Raw genomic sequence first — 21,264 nt, 5'->3', positions numbered from 1 at the left:
GTAAGTCTCTTTCTTTCTTCCTAGTAAGAGCTGTTTGTGAAAAAAGAGTTTTCAAGATGCTTCCTCTTGTGCCCTGATGGTGTTCTCATTAATGGGGGGATTTCATCGCTCCTGGCTTGAGATTTCATTTCCACCACGTTCACAGAGGCTATGCTGTCTGGATTTGTTTGGGCCGCTCCTGTTTTTGTGAGCCTTCACGCATAAAGTCACTGTGAATCTTCCAAGATGGAGCATCCAACAAATGGCATGGGCAGAACTGCAGTCTCTCAAGCTGCTGTGCTCATTGGGGGTATACATACGCATTCCAGAGAGGTTGCAGCCCTGGGATGAAGCTGACTCTACCTCTCTGTCTACCTCTCATCTTGACCTTCCCATTTTGTGCTGGGGTGGGGATTGGGGGGAGGGCCTTGTAGAAAAAGAAGGAAAAGAAGATTCTTCCTCTTGCCAAAGCCAGGGCAGCCAACGCCACCTCACAGAGTAATATTTCTCAGTCAACTCAGCAAGTATTTCTCTTAAATAGTTGGTTAGTCCCTGGGGCTCTAGCTCTGCGCACGTCTACACGTCTACCACCGGGCTCTGAGGAGTGCTGGGGGATTTAACGCCAGCATCAGCCAGCTCTGTTCAGCAAGCCAAATGCAGGGTTTAACTAGCGTTCCTTTTTTGCTTCAGTGTCTACGCGCATTTCAGCTGCAGGCCCTGACTCTCCGTCCTACTCCGGCCTCCTCGACCCCCATTCTTACGAGCCTAAAAGTATTCAGATATGTTTTTCTCAGCAAAAATGCCATCAATTTTCACTAATTAGTGTCAACCTGATTGGAAAACCACTTAAATGTATCATTCTTTATTTTTTTCCTAGAAATTTCAGTGTTTCTCACTGGGGATTGTGTGGTTAACAAAAGACAAGAATTTAGCACATAAACTCATTACCTAGAAGCAGAATGTACGTAAATGTAATTGTTCACATTTCCTACCTATTGTTTAACAGCTTTTTTTTTTTTTTTTTTTTTTAACCAGGCCTTCATTGTTATTCTTTGTCTGCTGTCACTCTGGCTACAGCCATACAGGGTGTTTGCTGTCTCAGCCCTTTCAAGATAGGGATTCTTTTCTTCTGGGGTTTGCCCTCTCTAATTCTTATAAAAAGGCATCACATTAACCTCTGTAATTATTTTATTTTATTTTTGAAACTGTATTTCTATATCTGCAAGTTTCACCTAGAGTTACAGGTACTTCAAAATTACTTTGTTGTTCTCCCGAGAACACTGTATTATTTGATGGGAAATTTTCATCATGGCATGAAGTTACAATCAGTTTTCATTTAAAGATTTTGCAAGCTCTTTTACATGTCAGAAGAAAACCATCGTGGGGTTATCTGTGAGAGAGATGTTTTGGGGCTTTATATTGTTAATTACCTCTTTCATCTTGATTTTCAAATCTGAGGAAGGAGTTAGATACCTGACTTGCAGTGGCATTGTCTGGCCTGGTTAACGGCATGACCATGTAGCTAGTGCCCCACCAGCAAGCTGGGAGCCATCCTGGATTCAGATTACCTCAAAGGCTCACAGGGCTCTGCCCTGCAGTCCATCAGTATTATCCTTTTCATTCCTTCCGCTGTTGCCCGGGGGCAGGCAGAGAGTGATCATTTTTCACTTGGACTCCTCTTTCGATCTCTTAATCGGACTTCATCCCAACCAGTCTTGTCCCACCTAGATCATTCTCCATGTTATTACTAGAAAGGCCTCTAAAACACAAATCGGGTCTTGTCACAGCTCATGTCTTAGCATAGAATAAATTTAAAATCCTTCACATGGTGAAGTTTCTCCACAATCTGACTCCTGCCTTTCATGTCCGCCTCAGTTCTTGTTCCTCTCACATCCTTCTGAACCACTTCTGATTCCCTGAATGGGGCAAGTGTCTAAAATTTTAGGTTCTTTGAATTAAAGCTCCTTGCCATCTCTTCTGTTACTCTACAGGCCTCAATCTTAGCCGTTATTTGGCATACAAAATGAAGAATGAGTGAATAAATTTTACCTTCTGGTTTCCCTGGCTGGGAACACCGGGATACTTAGAGATTGGCCTACACTTAAAGAAGTTGAGAATAGTATCTCTTTTGATGATATTTTATTTTTTACCACTTGATGTTTGGCATTATGTAATGATTTTGATGAGAACCAGCATATACTTTGGATGCCCTGGTCGTAAGTCTATTTCTACTTTTGGTCTACTAACCATCCCCAGTGATCTTTTCAGTTGCTATTTTAACATATTTGAGCTTTACTGTAGCTTTAGAAATAGAAGTGATTCAAGATTTTCAGGATGAATTTATTTTGCTCAAATATGAGTTACCTGGGTAATGAGAAGGAAAAAAAAATAATGGGAATTTAGTTGGAGTTTAACTTGCCAAAATATGGACCATCACAGAAATGGAGTTTCACTTCTTGATTCAGGCCACACTAGCACTCTAGAGGTGTGCTTTAGTTACTTGACAAGTAGTTGAGTGGCTTCTAATTACCAAATGTATAGACACACGAGTAAAGCATTGACACAACTGTTCTTGAGATGATAAAGGAAAAGCCACAGTCTCACACCTAGATTTTGACCATCCAATAATATCTTTATTGAGCAACTACTATGTGCAGCTAGGGTACTAATCATCACTATTGCAAAGATAGTAAAAGTCAAGTACAATGACCTCAAGGAGCTCAAAGATACATGAAATCTTACTGTAAAATGTGATAGGGCTTAAAACCGCGCTATGAACCAGATTCTTATCAGTTCACCTTAAGGTGAGTGGTCAGAGTAATTATATTCATCTGTCAAACAATGAAAGTGAAGTCCACATGATCATTACTTGTGCATCAGCAAAGCCAGGATTGAAGCAAGTTTTTTATTTTTTTTTAAAGATTTTATTTATTTAGTTGACAGAGACACAGCAAAAGAGGGAACACAAGCAGGGGGAGTGGGAGAGGGAGAAGCAGGCTTCCCACGGAGCAGAGAGTCCGATGAGCGCCTCGATCCCAGGACGCTGGGATCATGACCTGAGCTGAAGGCAGACGCTTAACGACTGAGCCACCCAGGTGCCCTGAAGCAAGTTTTTAAGATACCTATTCCAGGATGAGAGAGGAAGAGAGAATTATGAATATGAATGAATAGAAACCAGAACCAAAAGAGGGACATCCTGGATCACACTGGTATGGTATCAAGAAAAGCATAAGATGCAGAAAAGTATCACTGAACCCAAACTCAAATAGAAGAAAGTTAGAACAGGAAATAGACTATTCTCTTGAAAACTGAATTTATCTGGAGCCCTATCATATTTCATTTAGAGCATGACTCTTAAATTTTTCCAAAGTGAATTGTCAGTAATTCCCAACAGATTCTTTAGGAGACTTTGTAAAATTCAAAGTTTCAAAATCCTTGGGTTATAATTCTAGATGCAGACTTGAAGTAACTGTTGTGGCCACAGTTACGTGCCTTGAATGGAGAAAGTCAAATGAGCACAGAGCTGATGTTCAGCTGGTATACACTGGTTCATCTGTATCAGTTACTAACATTAACACACTTTTATTACGATCCTCCCCCCAGACTCTGAGCCATTTCAGACAACTGGATCCTCCCCAGGATCTCTTTGCAGCCCAGGAACTAAGCAGCGGGTACATAGGAGATCTCCGAGACTGCAATACAAAAATTATGGAGCATAAATTATTCAGTTACTGAGAACAGCACCAGGCCAACAGTTGGTGTCTTAATAGGTATTAACATGTAGTAGGAGCTCATATTAGCTAGTCTTAATAGTCTTTTAAATGACAGCATTTCGGAGAGTCCTAACATGTAGCAGGAACTCCATGGCTGACTACTCTGAGGACTCAGACACGCCCTCAGGAAGTCTTCTATCTGTTGAGGAGGCAAGCCCATAAACAGAGTACAACCCTTTGCTACGTATGAAGGAGAGAGTGGTCGCCGGTCGGGTAGGGATTTCTGATTCCCTCTGCACATCACACAATGCTCTCATCTGCCCCGGGATGTTGTTTCAGGGTCAGGGCCCTCATTTCTATTTGCTGGCAATTGTATTTTTTCCTAGTGTGACTGCTTAAAATTGAGGGCAGAATCTCTACCTGCCGTATTGCTAAGGAAGCTTTATTTCATCATTTCCACACAACGCCTTCTGCCACTTTTATTCTCTGTGGGATTGGTGTCTCGATTCTTAAGGTGCTTGCAACATGCTGTCTCCTCTCAGAGAACTCTTTGTTCTTTGGACCACTGCCCTGTGTTGCCCATTTGTATTCTTTTTCTGCTAGCCTTGTTACCAGTAGGATGTTTGGGGTATTTTTAATTATTTCCCTTCTGTCAGAAAGAGCCATTTCCTATTTGGGGTTGGAAGATAGATGTCTTTATACTTAGACCACTTGAGGGCTGAAGCTGAGAGTTTCCTTTAAAATCATCACAAGCTGGGGCGCCTGGGTGGCTCAGTTGGTTAAAATCATCACAAGCTCCAAATCATGGGGGCGACTTGTCCTCATCTGCAAAATCTACGAAGCTGTCGTCAGAAATTTGGCTTTGCCATTTTCTAACACAGTTCTCCTTCTCTAAATCAGAGTTTCTCAACTTGAGCACTATTGACCTGGATAATTCTTTGTTGTGGGGGCCGTCCTGGCATTCAGCAGCATCCTTGGCCTCAACCCATAAATGCCCATAGAAATTGCCCAATCTTAACAACCGAAAAATGTCTGCATTTTTGCCTGATGTCCCCGAAGGAGGGCCAGCTCACCCCAGGTCGAGAACTACTCTCAATAATAAACATGTGAAAGTAGGTTGACAAATTATAAAATGTGTTGATAAGCAAAGCAAACACATTCATGATAAGGACAACAAATAGCTGCAGAGCACTTAATGCGGGCGAGGTGCTGTTTTAAGAGCTCTTTTCATATAAATAGCCTCATCGAGTGAGGTACCATTGTACCATAATTACCCACACTTTATAGATGGGGAAACTGAGGCTCAGGGAGGTCACATACCTGCCAGCTGTCTGAGCAAGAATCTGAGCCCAGGCAGTGTGACCCTCCTAGAGTCCATGACTTGAACTTACTGGGCTGCTCTTTATACAAAAAGTTATTGGATTAGATATCTACCTGGCGTAGCATGGGATGTTACCTTTGGTAGGTGCTTAGTAAATATTTAAGTGAATAAATGAGTAGCTATCAATCCAGGAAATTACTTAATATTTTAAATCAGTATTGAATAGATTCCTTACGTTAGTTCATATAAATTTTAAAAATGTACTTTTGTTTGAATACAATCAACTAAATAGCATGCATTAGAGCAAAGCAGAGGGTCTTTTAGCATTTCTAAGCTCATTCACAGGTTTGTCAAGGTAACCTCTAAAGCTTCTGTTTGTGTGCTAGTGCGATTTTGTAGTATGTCAGAATGAAGACTGGTCAAACTGAACAAAGTATTATTTTCCTGATGAAATTAAGCAAAGCATTTCCCTGTGTCCCATAATAAGGAAAGGAAATCCATCCTCCTTCCTAAACTAGGTATGCATTCTGATGCACTGTTTGATAGTTTGACCTAGCTTTAGATCTTATTAAAAATTGAACATCTTTAACTAACAGGAAACCACTTTAGCCGATCGATCTTTAGCTTTCCATAGTTGGCTTCCTATAATAGATAAGAGGGCCGGGATCTAAAGTTTGTTATAAATGCATTACATCTGATTTATATCTAAGTGAGAAGCCTGTATTTTATATGATAAAATATAAAAACATATTTTTTGTGTTCAAAATTTTTTTAATATGTCTTCTTTAAGGCCAAAGAATGGAAACTTCTAGAATGTTAATTAAAATAATAAAATATAACCATAAAATAGCAAGAAGACAACTTAATCACAATAGCTTCATCTTGTTGGTTTTCTTAAAACCCCTATTATGAAGTATAATTTTACTCAATGAGACCATAAGTAATATATTTTCTTATTTAGATGATCTTTTAAAAAATTTGAGTGGCTTCTTTTGTTCCCTTAATTCTGAGGAGAATTCTGTTATTGTAAGGACAATATTAGAAAATATCTCAAGTCTCAATTTTCTTGGAAAAACATCTTCCAGATAACATGTGATAAAAGGCATAACAGTACCAATACATTTTATCTTCTTCAGTGATAGTAAGGGATATTTTTGTGTCTTGATCTAGGGTGTTTGCTTATAGCACTAGATTTCATGATTTCTATAATGAGTACTTACCACATAGTAAGTAATCTGTAATTTACCTCCCACGCAGTCTTGACGCAGAGCATTACTTTGCTATTAGCATTTAGAGTGGGTCCTCCTGATACCTCAATTAATTTATGGGTTACTCTACATACCTGGATATAAAGGAGCTGATTTCTAGGGGACTAGAAGGGTCATTCAGGCATTCTTTATAAACTTGGAATTTTGGAAAACTGAAGAAAACAAAACTAAGCAAAATAGAATTCCTCAGAAAATAGAAAGTGACTTTTTTAAGGTTTGGAGTTGTTCTCCAAGTTGATGGCCAGAATCTGGGTTCCCCCACTTCAAGCTCTGAATTGCCAAAAATAATTCTACCTACAGAGTTAGTGAGGCTCATTACGTTTTATGAAGTAGCCTTCAGAAAAGAGCATCATTGACAATTATACAGAGCTAGCAGAGAGCTAGCTTTCATTAGCCCATAAATACCATTCAATTTACTTGAAGCTCAAAATGATGGCCAGTCCAGAACACAGTTTTCCATGACCCGGAGTTTTTTTTTTTAAGTTGCCCACATGAGTAGAAAGTCAATAATCCTGATTCTAAGAGTATCTTTCCCTTTAAAATGGTTATATCACCAAGTAGTTTATTCTTCCACAAAAATCTGGCCCATGTATATTGCCCCCTCTTATCAGATTAATACTACTATGCAATCTTTATTTAATGTCTTAAAAGAACCGTTTACAAGATGCTGAAAGGCACAGCTATTTTTTCATGTTGTATCTACTTTACAAAAGTGGGGAAAGGTTGTAGCTAAAGGGCCGCTCCTTCCAGCAGGCCTCTAAATGGCTATAGATGTTACCTTAGATTTCATGGTTATGATAATGAGCTTGTTACAATGGAGAGACATTGAGGTTCAATCATTAAGGAAGAACGAAAGTAGGAATCCCTGTGTGTCTTACTCAGTCACTGAATCCGAAAACATAAGATCTGAGAGATGTTTAAGTAATGAAGGGAACCAAATCTGGAAGATAGGACTCGTTTGTAAAACAAAACAAAACAAAAAGGCAGTACTTTTTAATGATCATCTCAAGAATAGAACTATGCAAATTGGGGGGGAGAGGTGGATTTTGAGCCATAAACTATATTATAAATTATTGGATAGAATTCTTTTGATGGGAAGAAATTAGACACTGACACATGAGATGATCACTGAAAGAGCCATGTTCAAATCTGTGTTGCTTACAATGAAATGATCATCATAGTCCAAATATATAATTTTCTCTGTTATATGTGAGGAATACGTGTGGCTGACTTTTTTAATAGGTAACTGGTTCCACTGATTCCACAGATTCAGAAGAGAGATTTGCCAGTACCAACTGCTGGTCATCATTACTCTTTTTTTCATTGTTCAACCTCCAAACATTGGAGAAGAGTGAAAATTAGACCAGTGCTATTCACAACACAGCACATGCTTCTAGGAAAAGAGATCGGTGGGAACTGAAGAATTATGTTGTCATTTTTTAGTGTCCTAAAATTATACATTCAGACACTGGAATTTGGGGACCATTTGAATTTTCTATATTTAAAAAAAATGCTTATTCCTTAGGACATAGCACACCTAGATAAGGGTCTTAGTGAATGTTGTCAGGGAGAGGAAATTGTTCAAGTGAGTTCATTTTGCTTTTGATAATTTTAATAAAATTATGCTGTTTAGTCATAGAAAAAACTGAAAATTAGGGGAAAATTTTTATTTATCTGCTATCTCTAGTTCTAACCAGTATAGAAATTTGGAGATTAACTAATAGAAATTTTGATAATGATGTGTATGTCCCATGTAAAATATTTTAACGCAGCAATGACCTTAGCTTGTTACATACTCTTCAATGTGCACAAATGTTGCTGAGAATTTGATACAGTGCCAGTTTTTCTAAGTATTACTGAATATATCTACCCACCTTGTGTTTCTTAAAAAAAGAGCATAGTGCTCCCAATTGCATTTTGAATAATTTCTGTTAAGTTCTGAAGTTACACAGTTTTAAACACTAGGAAAACTTAACGGTTAATTCTCTGTTTCTCACAAGTAAAACCAACAAAACAAAGTTGTCTAAGTAGCTTCAGTGTTGTTTTGTTTTGTTTCGTTTTTTTGAATTTTGGCATTATCATCTACCTCTTTTCGATAGCTTAAGAATTAGTCAAAACCTTTTTTAAAAAAATCAGTATTAGCTCTAATAGGACTCTGTTTTTATTTTAATTGTTCCCCTAATTCGAGGTGCATGTTACAGCTTACCATTGTGGTCATTGTGGTTCATTTCATTAAGCTTCTTGTTCTATCTGCTTTCTTGAGACTTGGGAAAGAGTATCGTTCTGAGTGATTGTACTATATTGTTCCAAATATAAGGCCACCCAGAATAGAAGGCAACCTCCAACTAGAAACAGCTCAAATATGGAGAAAGGCTGGGGTCCCAGAGCCCGGCGGGTCTTGCAGTGGTGGCAAGGGTGCCGAGGAATAGGACGATGCCTGCCCACTCTCCCGGTGAGTGAAGATGAGTCAGCTGCTGCGTTTGCTTGTGCATACAGATGGCTTCTGTTGCTAGACGAAGAGTTACACTGGGGTGGGAGAGAGTAAATCTGTACACATGAAAGAAAGGTGCTATGTGTGTCTGAATCTGGGGAGGGAAGCTGGGAGTAGAGTCGTTCATCTCCTAATCGGTCAGCGTCAGTGTTGTTATTTATTTTTCCTGAACTTGGGGTTGAAAGTTGAATAACCCCATGCACTGGAGATGCATGGAAGGTACCCTGCATCTTTCATGAAAAGGAGTTTAAAAGGTCCATGGCCATGAAAATGAATCGTCTGTAGACCAGCCCAGAAAACTATTCCTTGCCCTATAAAAGTGCTCGCTGACCCAAGAGGTGGTGTGTGCACTCTGCGATCATGAGTCGTTTGGAAACAAGCAACCCGGAAGCTGGGAGTCACATTTCCAATTTTATTAAGATTTTCTTCTTTTTAAATTCCCTGTCTCCTGAGCCAGCCAAGTTACAATTTAAACAAACAGGCTTAATGTTATTGTAATAAATTGCAAGGGACTGTTTCAAATCAGTTGTTTCACTAACATTTCGCTCAGCATATTTTAAAAATAGTTACGTGAAAATGTATTAGTCAACTGAGAGTAGGTAGATAATTCTCCAGATATCAGTCACAAAGATATATAGCCTTTTATTTTAGAGTAATTAAATGGGATGTGATAGAATGAAGTGCTTGTGTTATAATCTAGAAAACAACGGAGCACACATTGGTGTACAACTTTACCAGGCATTTGCTTACCTTTGTGACTTTACAATAACCATGTGAAATATGAACCTTGATCTTTCCAGTGACCTAGTCCTTGGCTTACCAAGAAGACTTGAAGTAGAACTTTAATCCTTGAATGAGTTTTCCCCACTGTGCAGTTCCGACTTTAGGTATTGTTATTATTAAAAAAAAAAAATAAGAGAGTGTTTAAGGGAAGAACAGGACTCTCCTTAAGTTTAAACAATGCCAACTTACCCAAAGGATTTGGTTTAGGGAAACCAGTTATCATTAATTTTAGAAATTCTTTTAAATCTAAATGCCCTGAAAGATCGAAGGCCCCATGCCCAAGCAAAAGCATGCTAGAATTGATATGCCTACCATTTTGCCAGTTTGGGAAGGGAACATTTGAAACAGAAGGGCTGGGCAGCAGAAGGTTGGAAAGGAAGAGTTGGAAGGAGGAATAGCCGAGAATTATGGCCTGCCCAGTGAGATTACCAGTTAGAGGGCCAACTGCTTTGCGTTGGTGGGTCCTAAATGAGAAGTTTGCAGTGAACTCCGCATCACCCTCAGAGCCCTTTTCAAAACCATTCCTAAGGGTGGTAGCAGGTAGGGAAAGAGAATAGTAGGGGACCAGAGCTATTCAGAGAAGAGCTTCCTTTAGAACTCCTTCATTTTGGAAACATTTCATCTCTACAGAGGAAGAGGATGTCCAAAATCTGGTGGTAATGTTGGGGGTGGGGGTGGGAATGGTAGGCCCCTTCACCACCTTTAAATTTCTAATAAGTTCCCTTCTATTATTTGTATTGGGCACTATTATGTCCGATTTGATCTGAATTACAAATACAGGAAAACATAGACATTTTTCCCCCAGAAGGTGTTGGGGCTATTATAATTGGCTTTCCTGTGTCATCACCTGCTATTAACATAATTATTAGTAGCAGTGGAGGACAGAGCTGGAGAGGTCCTCTAAATGTCCTATTCCACAGCTTCCTCTCCCTGGTGGCTAGTAAGGGTGGGGGCAGGACCTGATTTGATTTCATAATTCTTTGAGCAAGGAAAAGAACATGGCTCTAGTTGGCTTGTGAGGTGGCAAGAATAGCCTTCAAGGATGTAGGAAGAAAGGACAGTGACAAGGGAAGGGGGAAGATACCCCAAATTGCAAAAATGATAATCTTTGTAAAAATCAATGAGAATTGTCAAATTCTCTACAAATAGTATGGTCTGCATAAAACCCATACTTATAACTGTTGCTGCTCTCAGATTTTCCCTCCCATCCCCAAAATGCACAACACAGAAGCTCTTCTGTAGGTGCTGGAAAATAAATGTCCCTAACCACAGTTGTCTTCCATTTATGAAGCCATCTTCAGTGGCTCCTTCTCAGGGTATTAGAGTCATAAGATCAAGGTGAATGGAGCAATTATTAATCTGTTAGGCATAAAGAAAATACGTAGATTTGTTGGACAGAAATTAAAATCTCTCAGGCCCTTCGAGTGTCATGATCTCCATAAAAACAGGTTTGGAAAATTCCCATTTGGCTGCTTTTTCTAGGAGGGTACATAACTGAAGCTTTCCTTTTCCCCAGTTCCTGTATGGGTGACTATGAGTCTCGTAGGCCAAGTTAAACATGCCCAAGTGCTGGTTTTTCAGCAATGAAGTCAAAGTCAATAATGTACAAATATGTAATTTGTGGCCATAGTTATTTTTTAAAAAAACAAAAAATAATTCTTCCTTAAAGAAAATGCTGAGTTTGGGTAAATCTCTCTGCCTCCAAGAAGGGTTTTATAAGACACACCATTTCTCCAATGCAAGAAGGTGATGTGTGCATATTTTCTGAGACATATGGAATATAGCATTTGTCTTGCTGAGTGAGCATGTTTAACTCAGCTGCTGAGTAACTCACAAATTCCCTACTCTTGAGTATCTTTAAGTTTTAAAAATCATTCTTGAAATGTTCTTAATGGGCATTCCTGAGGGGGCATTGTTCTCTTTGGCAAATCAGAAATGACATCTGGACATGCATAGAGATGGCTCTTGGTTAAGTGTTCTTGCTGGTCAAGCAGCAAGTGTATTCCAATTAACAGGTTGAGAGCATCTTAGGACAGGCTAGAAAAAACTTAACAAAGCGCTGATTCTCATTTGGCAGTGAAATTGAATACTGAATGACATCTATGCAGTTATAAACGACTTTTGTTTTAATAACAAAGTTGTTGATTTTCTACTAAGGGTTCTTTTAGGTTGTCATCAGGGGCTGATGGGAGTAACAGTCCACCCAACTCTCCAGCTAGCTTCAGTGGACATACCACACCTTCTCAGCAGCCTGAACCCGTGGTACATTCTCTTAAGGTAACCAACTGTGTCCAACCGTTTATCCAGATCTTCAGTTGTGTTGTGGCTTGTTCGCTATAGTCTGGTAGTCCTCACAGTCTTGTTTTAACCGTAGATACTATAATTTTTGAAGTATAATTTTTTTTTTTTGAAACGAGTTTGAGTACTCCTGGTTGAAATCTCTAGTTTTATCATTTTGTTTTGAGTAATGTGATTCATATCAATCTGCATTGAAGTTGAAGTCTGATGTGCATGTATATCCATATGTGTAAACTCTCGTTCTGGGTATTTGATGTGCAGTGTCCGTAGCATGCATGTCTTCAAAAGAGGGAGTCAAGAGTTGGCCAAAATAAGGAAGGATACCCGATTTTTCTTTCTTCATGCAATTGACGTACACGGTGCAACCAACTGAAAGAAAATCTTGAACTAAAAACCTCCTCTATCCCTCATTAAATAGAAATTAGGTCTTCAAACTCTAGTTAATGCTCTTCCATAGAGTATTAGAAAATAGAGGGTCTTATTCAGAAAGCTAGTTTTATTTTTGGCTTTTACTTCAGATCCTCCAAGGACTTCAAAAAAGATTTAGCTGAAATTTATTATTTTCTTTGCCAATAGTGAGCTTTCCAATAAATAAGCACTATACATAAAATTAATAATATAAATATTATCTAAGAGAAACTGATGCAGGCAATAAAAATCACCTTAAAAATTAGGACGGTTCACTGAAATTTTATCAATACCGTCCTTCAAATGATCTGTAATTCCTAACACATAGCCTTGATCAAACCTTTCTGAGCCATAAAGTAGGCAGCGTGCTTTAGTCCCACACTTGCCATAGGAGTTTCACAGCCTCACTAAAATGTTTTTGGTTTTGGAATGATTTATCAGCAGCATGAAGATGCACTCTTTTGGAGTGGGCCACACTTCCTTTGGCATGCATAAAGCAAATAAGCAGATAAGAAATTCAAAATACGCATTTGATTTGGTTTTAGCAGGAGATTTAGCTCCCTCAGTCATATTTTGCTGTAACTTCCATGAAATGAGTTGCTCCTCCCAAGCATATACTGCTTGCGGATGAGGGAAGGTAGCAGAACCATGCTGGTGGCCAGTGCAATCTTGTCTTGGTTGGAATAACTCACCAAGTGAGCAACCGAGAGAAATTTGCATGGGAAGACACACCAGAATGAGGGGCGCTGCCCTGTATCTGGGGGGTGCTGATTTATCAACTGACCACCATCTTGCTCTCTGCAGTAGCATTTGGACGCAGTTTAGCATGAGCAGCATGCTAAACGTGCTGTTACTTGAGCATGAACCAGACGCTAGCTATCTGAAAAGCATCCTAGAAATAAAAAATGAGTGCCTTCAATCCTGTAGTGTTAGCGTCTGCACATACTCCAGCAACACATTGCTCTGCTTTTCGGATCGAAAACGGTTTCCACCTGTTGCCTTGTTAAATGGCAAGTGTAGTTTGAATCAGATCAGCATAGTGGATAGCACTGCAATCTTTTCCCCAATTTTTTACTGCACCTGTGTTCCTATGGCCTAAAAAGAAGGGATGGGCAAGGGGGAGCTCTTCAATTTTCTCTGAATTTGTTCTCTAATTTTCATATAAAATTTTTATCTCAAGAGAGAAAGATACTATGTTATAATCAGAACATGTTAAGTGTCCTCACTCGGCAGATGGGTAGTACTGAGCAACTGAAGCATAAGGGGAGGCTCTGGAATACAGAATATGTTTGCTTCCATGAGTTAACTGTGTCATGAAACAGAAATATGTGCCTGTGGTAAATGCATCTTAGGGATATCACAATGTAAAGGAAGAAATGTAGCCACTCACGCATTTTGTTTTTTAAAGCCCACAGATCCTAGAGGTGATTTATAACATAAAATTTCTCTGTTGTGAAAGAATTAGAACGATGGCTCAGTTTCTCATCTTCTGATAGATTCCAACGCCCTCCCCCCCCCCCCCAAAAAATCTCTAGGCTTTAAGAAAACACTGTTGTTGTGGTTTGGGAGGAAAGTGTTGTAAATCAGTGTGAGAAATTAGCCCACTTGTAATAACACCACATTTATCTTTAAAATTCATGCTATTAATTGGAGCTCCACTTCATTTAGTAGAAATTAACTGATTTGAAGTACACTTCTCTGAGGTGCATTAGAAATTGAATTTGTAGGCAAATGAGCTTGTTCCAGGAGTTAAGTTTTCTATGAATATTCACTGAGCGTAGTCAGGATTTCCTCTGAGTGTAGAAAGAATGTGAACGGACTCTAATCGGAGTAGCAGGGTGAGGCTTGTTTCCTACCGTGATATCCTCCCTTAAAGTAGTAGTACCTACAGAGTAATAAAGGCTAGATGTTTTGAGTTAATGAGGGAGTAGTTTGTGAATTAGATTATTGCAGGATTGAACTCCAGTAAATATCCATGTAGACTATGAACTTGACATGAAGGTCTCACTTCATGCTTCATTTATTTTGGCTCAGCTGTTCATTGGTGCCAGTTCTCAGGTGACACCTTTAGGTGTGACCATCAGCATTGACCAGGATGACAACAGAACCAAGGAGTTTAGCAATGTGACAGTTCAGTGGTGATTCTTGGAGGAGCTTTTATGAAAAGCGTTATTTTGGGGGTTTTGTTTTCTTGGGTCTTTTTGCTCTATTGTGCTTTGGCTTATAAGCGGATATAGAAAAAAATAACACTCGAAACCAAAGTTTTCTCCCCTTTTGACCTATAGAAAGTATGGTATGAAAGCTTTATAGACATATTTGAAGAATTGTTTTGAATCCATTTAGAGATAACGTGGAGAAGTGGAATCATAGGCCTCTAAAATTGCTTAAAAGCATCTCATCCCAACACTTTCTTTGCTCTAATGAAAAATAAAGTGTTGCTCAAATATTTTCACTGTAAGGAGCCAGTTTTTCTCTTTGATATTATCATTTGCATAGGCCTTTTCTAGGCCCTGGGAACATGTCCAGGCAAGAACTGTGATGTCAGTAGCGTCCATGTTCACTCGAGTTCTTATGTACATATTCCTGGGTTCTGACCAGTTTCACCTGTCAGTATCTTTTAGTCCTCTTTTCTATAGGCCATGTCTACATATCATTTGGATTATTTGGCTGATCATTAATTATACTGCTTATCTTTACAGTGGAGCGAGAATTTCTCCAAATGGTTGACAGTCATGTTATCTTAATGACCCACTTAACTAAATTCATTAATGTCTACGATTAGATACATTCAATTGACTATTAGTGATAAGATTGCTTTTCATGGTCATTTGAAAGTCAAGTAGAATTGATCCCTTTTAGATTTTAGATCAACTATTTTAAAAATTTTGCCATATATTAATCCACTCTGATATGCAGACACGGAGAAAACCAAAGGTTTTACAAAGGGGAGCTCCTTGATGGTTTAATTCATAACTAACAAGTATTTTTCCATGTGAAATTTGCTTTTCTTTTTCAACAAATCCAGGTCTTGGATGTTCAGGAAACTATAGATCGTCAACAGGGTAAAGAGTATGAAAATGACCTTAGTGAGACAGAAAAAGCTATAGTCAGAGAAATGTGCAATGTAAGTTTAATGTGCTTTATTGTGTATTCTGTGTTGAAAGCCCCATCGTAGCTTACTTTATGAATACCTACTTTTTAAAATGCTGGCCAAATGCCTTTATATTTTTATATGAAAATAAAACCAATTCCCATTTTTATCTTTAGTATATTTTATTGCAGTTTTATTAAGTCATAAAATATTCAGGTAAGCGATAATCAGCCACTTCTGGATTCCAGAATGATCTATGAGCATTTTAAAAAATTTATTGTCTAAAATATTGTGGTGCTAGTTTTGAGAAATAGGTTTCTGTCTCATACTTTTAAGCAGTACCTAAAAATCAGTGTTTAAAAACCTGTGATAAAACACAGCCTTCTTCAGACTTATTTATAACCATACTTGGAAAAAAAAAAATCATGTGATATGGACACTTCATGTCCTGCAAAGTAGTATCTTTACCTTTCAGTGGTGAATAAGAATGGACACACAGAAATCAGAGCAGAACATGGTTAAAAAAAAATGACATGCTGTTTTGATGCATATCAATAATGTGATTTGGATTTTATTAATCCCTGGCTAAATTGAGTAATTTGCATAGGTATATCATTTAATCAAGAATATAACTGAAGTTTGTTAGAAAGCTAAAAAGAATATTGTAGGGGAATACATTTGTTAAAAGCAAAAATGAGATTAAGCATTGATTTTAATTGGCTCTATATTGTACTTTTATCCTATTCTTTGTCCATTAGGCTATCAAAATTGCTTAGAAATGCTTTTAAGCTATTAGGGCCAGATATTCTCATGTATCTACTTCCCTGAGGTGTTCTTGGAATCCAGTAAATGTTTTAAGTCCCCTGGGCATTCTATATGTGCTGGGGCCACAGTTTTAGTCTCCTGCTTCTTTGTGTTGTAGCTGTTTTTCTTTTGAAATTCTTTCCAAGTTATTTTTCTTTCCTGCATGTTTTCATCTGTTTTCAAAAGGTCATTGGTTCGAGAAGTCATAATTTCCCCTAATGCACCACTCTTCACACCTTCTGTAGCTTTTCAGCCTGTCCTTAGGGTTTTCAATTTGAATATTTCCTTCAGATTAAAAGTTAAGCCACACACCTTAAAAAAAAAATGCCTGTTGCTTCTCATCTGTTGACTACGGAATGAGAAATAAAGTTCAGACGTTAGGAATTCTAGAACTAGAAGGGAGCACAGCGATCATTCCACAGGTGGTTCTCCAAATAGTACAACAGGATCCTTTGTAATTCAGATGGTGGAGTTTCACCACAGCCCCTGAGCAGGTTGCAGAGGAAGCTCTGGATATGATCCCCACATTTTCATTTTATGTTTGAAGAAGCTAAAATCCCAAAATAAAGTTGCTTGCTTGAATTGTTCTCTAATGAACAGTAAGTCAGGACTATACCCAGATGTCCTCGGAATACTAGCAATCACCACTTTTCCAAATGGGGTAAATCTGGGGCCTTCCATTTTCTTTCCCCAAGAATGAAAAGCAATGCATCTTCCAGAAATGTGTGAAGTTCTGTAAAAATACAAGTCAGGATTGGTTGTTTTCTTGCCTTTTTGTTAGATATAAGACTTCTGGACATTAGAAAATTCATTTCTTAGTCACAGAAGAAACGTATTAATGGACTGGGTCTCGATTAGTTCGTGTTGATCTTTTTGTAGGCCTATATTTCCAAAAATGCTTCAAAAGACCATATGCAGTGCAGTGGTGTTTTTCCCTGTAGAAGGTATTTTCAGGAAGCCAAAAGCTTGCCCTCCTTGTTTGCCTTTAGCAGTTCTTTAGGGGTCCTTGTCCACTTTTGTCTTTGATTCCCAAAATTTGATGAAAAAATGCAAGCCAACACCAATCTGATGATTAGTACTCTTACATTTGGAAACTTGTTAAAAGCTAAGACAAAAAGATGTTGATTTAAAATATTTTTGTCACCATTACAAATTATTTGAACATCGAACACACATAGTGCATACTGGAGAATAAAGGGAAAAACAGATTGAGAGAAATTTTCACAGATAATTTCTTAGAAACAAGCTAAGGTGGTTAAACCTAGTAGAGGAACTATGTGCTTTTATAATAATGTCACAGAAATGGAGTTTTCTTATAATGTGAGATCAGTTCGAAGCCTCAGAACTTAGGATAGTAAGTTTTGCCTCTTTCTGGTGTTCCTCCTGGAGATCAGTTGTCAACATCTGTACAAGGAGTCCCAAGGAAGTGACTGTTAACATCATGTTGATTAGTAAGAGGTGCTTTTATTCTCTTCCCAAATTGTGCCACAAAAATAGATTTCGTTTCTTAAAGTGCAGTATATCTTTTTGTAATAATGGTATTTTTTTTTTTTTTTTAGGTCTGTTTGGCTCTTATAAATTCCCTGAGAACAGCTGAAATATTTGACTGGTGGACTCAGACACCCACCTATTCTTTTAGTTAACAAGTCACTACCCTGTGTCTGCCTTAGAATCACTGGCTCATTTCAGAGTTCTGCCGCCTTGGACTCTTTCACCACATAGTAATTTCAGGGTTAAGGCCCATGGTATCCTACAATGGAATACTTGGAGAGCGCTTGCAGTTTGGAGTTGTAACCATCTAATGCTTTGTGTCAGTGCTCCTGGAGGTCTTTGGCTTAGCAGCAGAGGATAGATTCAGACATTCAAAGCATTCTGGTCAGCTGTATTTGTATATACCATGTAAGGGGCTAGAAAGTAAGTCTTGTAGCATCCCTTGGCTCCCTGATTCAGTGTTTGTACCTTTTCACTATTAAGAAATGAGAATTTCCCTAACTCCCTTGTGGGCAGCTTGAACCCTCCATTGCTAGATCATTCCTTTCCTACTATTTAAAGACCATTAGTACACTCTTCTTCAAATAGGACAGGTCATTTCTGCCACATAGTTGTGTCCACAAGAAGACGAATGGCTTCATTGGCTTAGGAATGAAGGTAGACAGCACCTTATATTCTTACGTATAACAATGAATAGTATTGGGTTACCCTAGAGTATCTGCTCTATTTAAAATAAATGCAAAAAAAAATATCAATAATGAACCCACTGGTGTGTTCATGTTAGAGCTATGTAAAGAATCAATCTGAAAATAATCTTCATAGCGAATCACCCTAAGGAGGGTAATGACTGTTAATCTGGGGAAGGAGGGTGCATTTTCCAATTAGCATTAGCATATTGGTATATCATTGGTGAATTCCATGGTTTTACTTTATATTCTTAATCTCATCTTTTGCCGTTGTCCCTCAATTTTTGACATATTGTATCTACTTATTCTTGAATGTATTAATATTTTCCCTGCATTTGGATGTTCTCTGCTTCGATAATCTGAGATTTTATACTATTTGGTAGCTAAGATTTATGACTGAGGGCCCCCCACTCTATAGGGAAAGCCAGGGAAATTGACTAGTGGCCCTAAGGCTAGTAGTTCAGGGCTTAAATAGCTCAAGAACAAAAACTCCTTCCTTTTCCTTAGTGGATTAAACATTGTGGTATCCCTGGTTCAAGATGTAGGATATGGAAACCAGGATGATTTTGCTCATGTGTTCTTAATTGTGGCTATACAGAATTATATTAGCTTAAAAAAAAAAATGACCATGCCTCCCCTCTACCAGTGCAGTCAGAGAGTGGGAGTTACTGTGTAAGCTTCAAGTGCACAGTGTACAGCTTGAGTTGCAGACCACTCATGAACTAGAGTAAGTTGGCACGTCTTTCTTGAATTTTGACCCTGATTGCTGACAAAGCCTAGTAGTTCCCTCCACTGAGCAGCTCTTATGAGTTAGAAACTTCCATCACATTTCACTGTGTTTGAGCTCATTCATGGAGGTATTTCGTCTCGTCTTCACATTCCTCTTTGCCCCTTCATAGAGCCCCCTTTAAAAACCACAACTCTCTTTGTGAATGGGGCAATTAAGATGCTTATTTTTATTTATGCATTTTACTTTTCTTAAGGTTGTGTGGAGGAAACTTGGAGATGCTGCAGGTTCCTGTCCTGGAATTAGGCAACATTTGTCTGGAAACCAGTACAAAGGACCAATGTGAAAGGCACTCTTTCAAACAAGAGATCACCACTGCCAGAGAGAGAAAAGAAGAAAAAAAGCTTGGACTCACTGAATAACCTGGAGTGATTGTATATTGCACATATTTTCCCTCTAAAACCTTTAGTATTACTGATGCTGTATTTCACGTCTCTCATTTCCATGTCCACAACAGCTCATCTCAAACAGCTTTGAAAATCACCATTTGGGTACCACTATTTTCATTAGAACTAAAATGTTTTTGACTCCTCAGATCTAAGCTTGTCACTGGGAAACCTGCATGATTAGAAGAATCCAGTAGGGCCTCAGTGGGTTTGAAGGAGTTGACTCATTGCACAGAATGGTGGGACTTTTCTAGCATGCTGTGTTGAGAAAGAGGGGTCTTCCAGCTTTCCAAGTTTGGGAGTTGGGCACCTACTTCTTATATTTTAGTCAACAAATTATGAATTCCTGATGCATAGTGAATTTGGATGTAAGATAAGCTTAGGTTTCTGGGATTTTGTTTTGACTGTTGAGGTGCTAAAAATACCACATAAATTCTCTTTACCAGCTAGAAGGGTAGCAAGACTTCGTAGAGTGCTTATCAGAGAGTACCATTTATTTCAAGTGATCAAGATAAATATTTCTTTTCTTTTAATCTTACTATATTCATGAAGACATCTCGGGGACATACCAACTTCCATATTCATTCAGTGTATCCATTGATGTTAATATTAATTCCAGTTAAAGAACAAGCAAACATAATTTTTCTAAGTGTTTCCAGCTGTGAGATGTCAATTTCTACAATTTAGTTTCTAGATCTGCTGTTATATTTAATAAACTATGTAAACTTTAAAATATTGCACTGCATTTATGAAAAAAGCTTTGCCTACAGCAGCTAACGTTTTATGAAACTGACGCATGTCCTTCATTATTGAGGCTAAAAGCTCTTGTTCAGATTGCTTGAGGTTTGAAAAAGAGGTGCTAGCTTTGCTTAGTTTCTTATTTTTGGTATATATATATCTAGACTGTGTGTATTGGAAATGCTATGATAGGTATTTTGTGTTTTTTTAAATGCAATGATAGTTTCTTGTATGAATGTGCCAGAATGCTAAATTTTTATTGTAGTTTAAAATTATAAGATTGGGTTCATAGCAGATGTTTTTAAATGGACTCATTACAGTGTGTTGTCATTGGTGAAGGAACGTGAAGGACTTTCGTTATACTTTTTAAAATGTTACTGTGATGAAAAAACAGCCCTGTTTTCAGAAAATATTTATGAATTTACTATAGCATTATCTCTAATTATTGTAATTGGCTTACCAGTTAAGCTTATTTTTCTTTTTGAAATGTTATATTACTCTGTAAAAAAAAAATTGCTCGCTATATTTACACCTTCTCTTGTAGAAAAGCTTTCATCCTTAAATTGTTGTATTCCTACGCTCTGAAGACACTTAAAACAAGTTTTTGTGCCTGCAGTAGACACTGCAGAAGCTAATACAAGGAACAGTGGTCTTTTGACAAAATACTTGTGTAAATTTTGATACTGTATTAAAACTATTTTTTTAAAGTTCTGCATAAAATTGAGTATCAAGTATATGTGTTCATCTTAGCAATGGTAATAAATTATTTAATCTCAGTGTTTTTCCTTCAAAATGTTTTTCCTACATTGCGTAGATTTCTAATAGTCACTAAGTAGCACAATGTTTCTGTATGATGGTAATACAGATGATTCATTATCTTAAATATAAAACAAAGGACTCTTTCAAAATATGCTAATGAGGGATTTAATATTCACGTTAATTCACGCTGTTCTGTTATAATGTAGTTAATTTAAATTTGTATTTAAGAATATTTAAAAATCAGTTAAAATCTTTCACTTG

General features: G+C 37.9%; 1 protein-coding gene across 6 annotated transcripts in view; it reads left to right on the top strand.

The window, feature by feature from the left end:
• Positions 1 to 21,020, top strand: part of CCDC85A (coiled-coil domain containing 85A) — a 199,427-nt gene extending 178,407 nt beyond the window's left edge. For 2 of the 6 annotated variants that reach the window (XM_035001510.1, XM_035001511.1), the window contains one exon: positions 19,317 to 21,020. In XM_035001510.1, the coding sequence (XP_034857401.1) occupies positions 19,317 to 19,406 (90 nt within the window). In that variant the 3' untranslated portion in view covers positions 19,407 to 21,020. Of the gene's footprint in view, positions 1 to 8,598; positions 8,734 to 11,712; positions 11,833 to 15,286; positions 15,386 to 19,316 lie in introns of all 6 variants that reach the window. The other 4 variants (XM_035001512.1, XM_035001508.1, XM_035001513.1 and 1 more) reach the window with 4 other exon arrangements.
• Positions 21,021 to 21,264: the final 244 nt, after the last annotated feature.

This window comes from Mirounga leonina, unplaced genomic scaffold (assembly GCF_011800145.1).
Source record: "Mirounga leonina isolate KUSES-001 unplaced genomic scaffold, KU_Mleo_1.0 Mir_125, whole genome shotgun sequence".
NCBI classification, from domain to species: Eukaryota; Metazoa; Chordata; class Mammalia; order Carnivora; family Phocidae; genus Mirounga; species Mirounga leonina.
The sequence above is the reverse complement of the archived record's forward strand: the minus strand, read 5'-3'. Positions and strand labels throughout refer to the sequence as shown.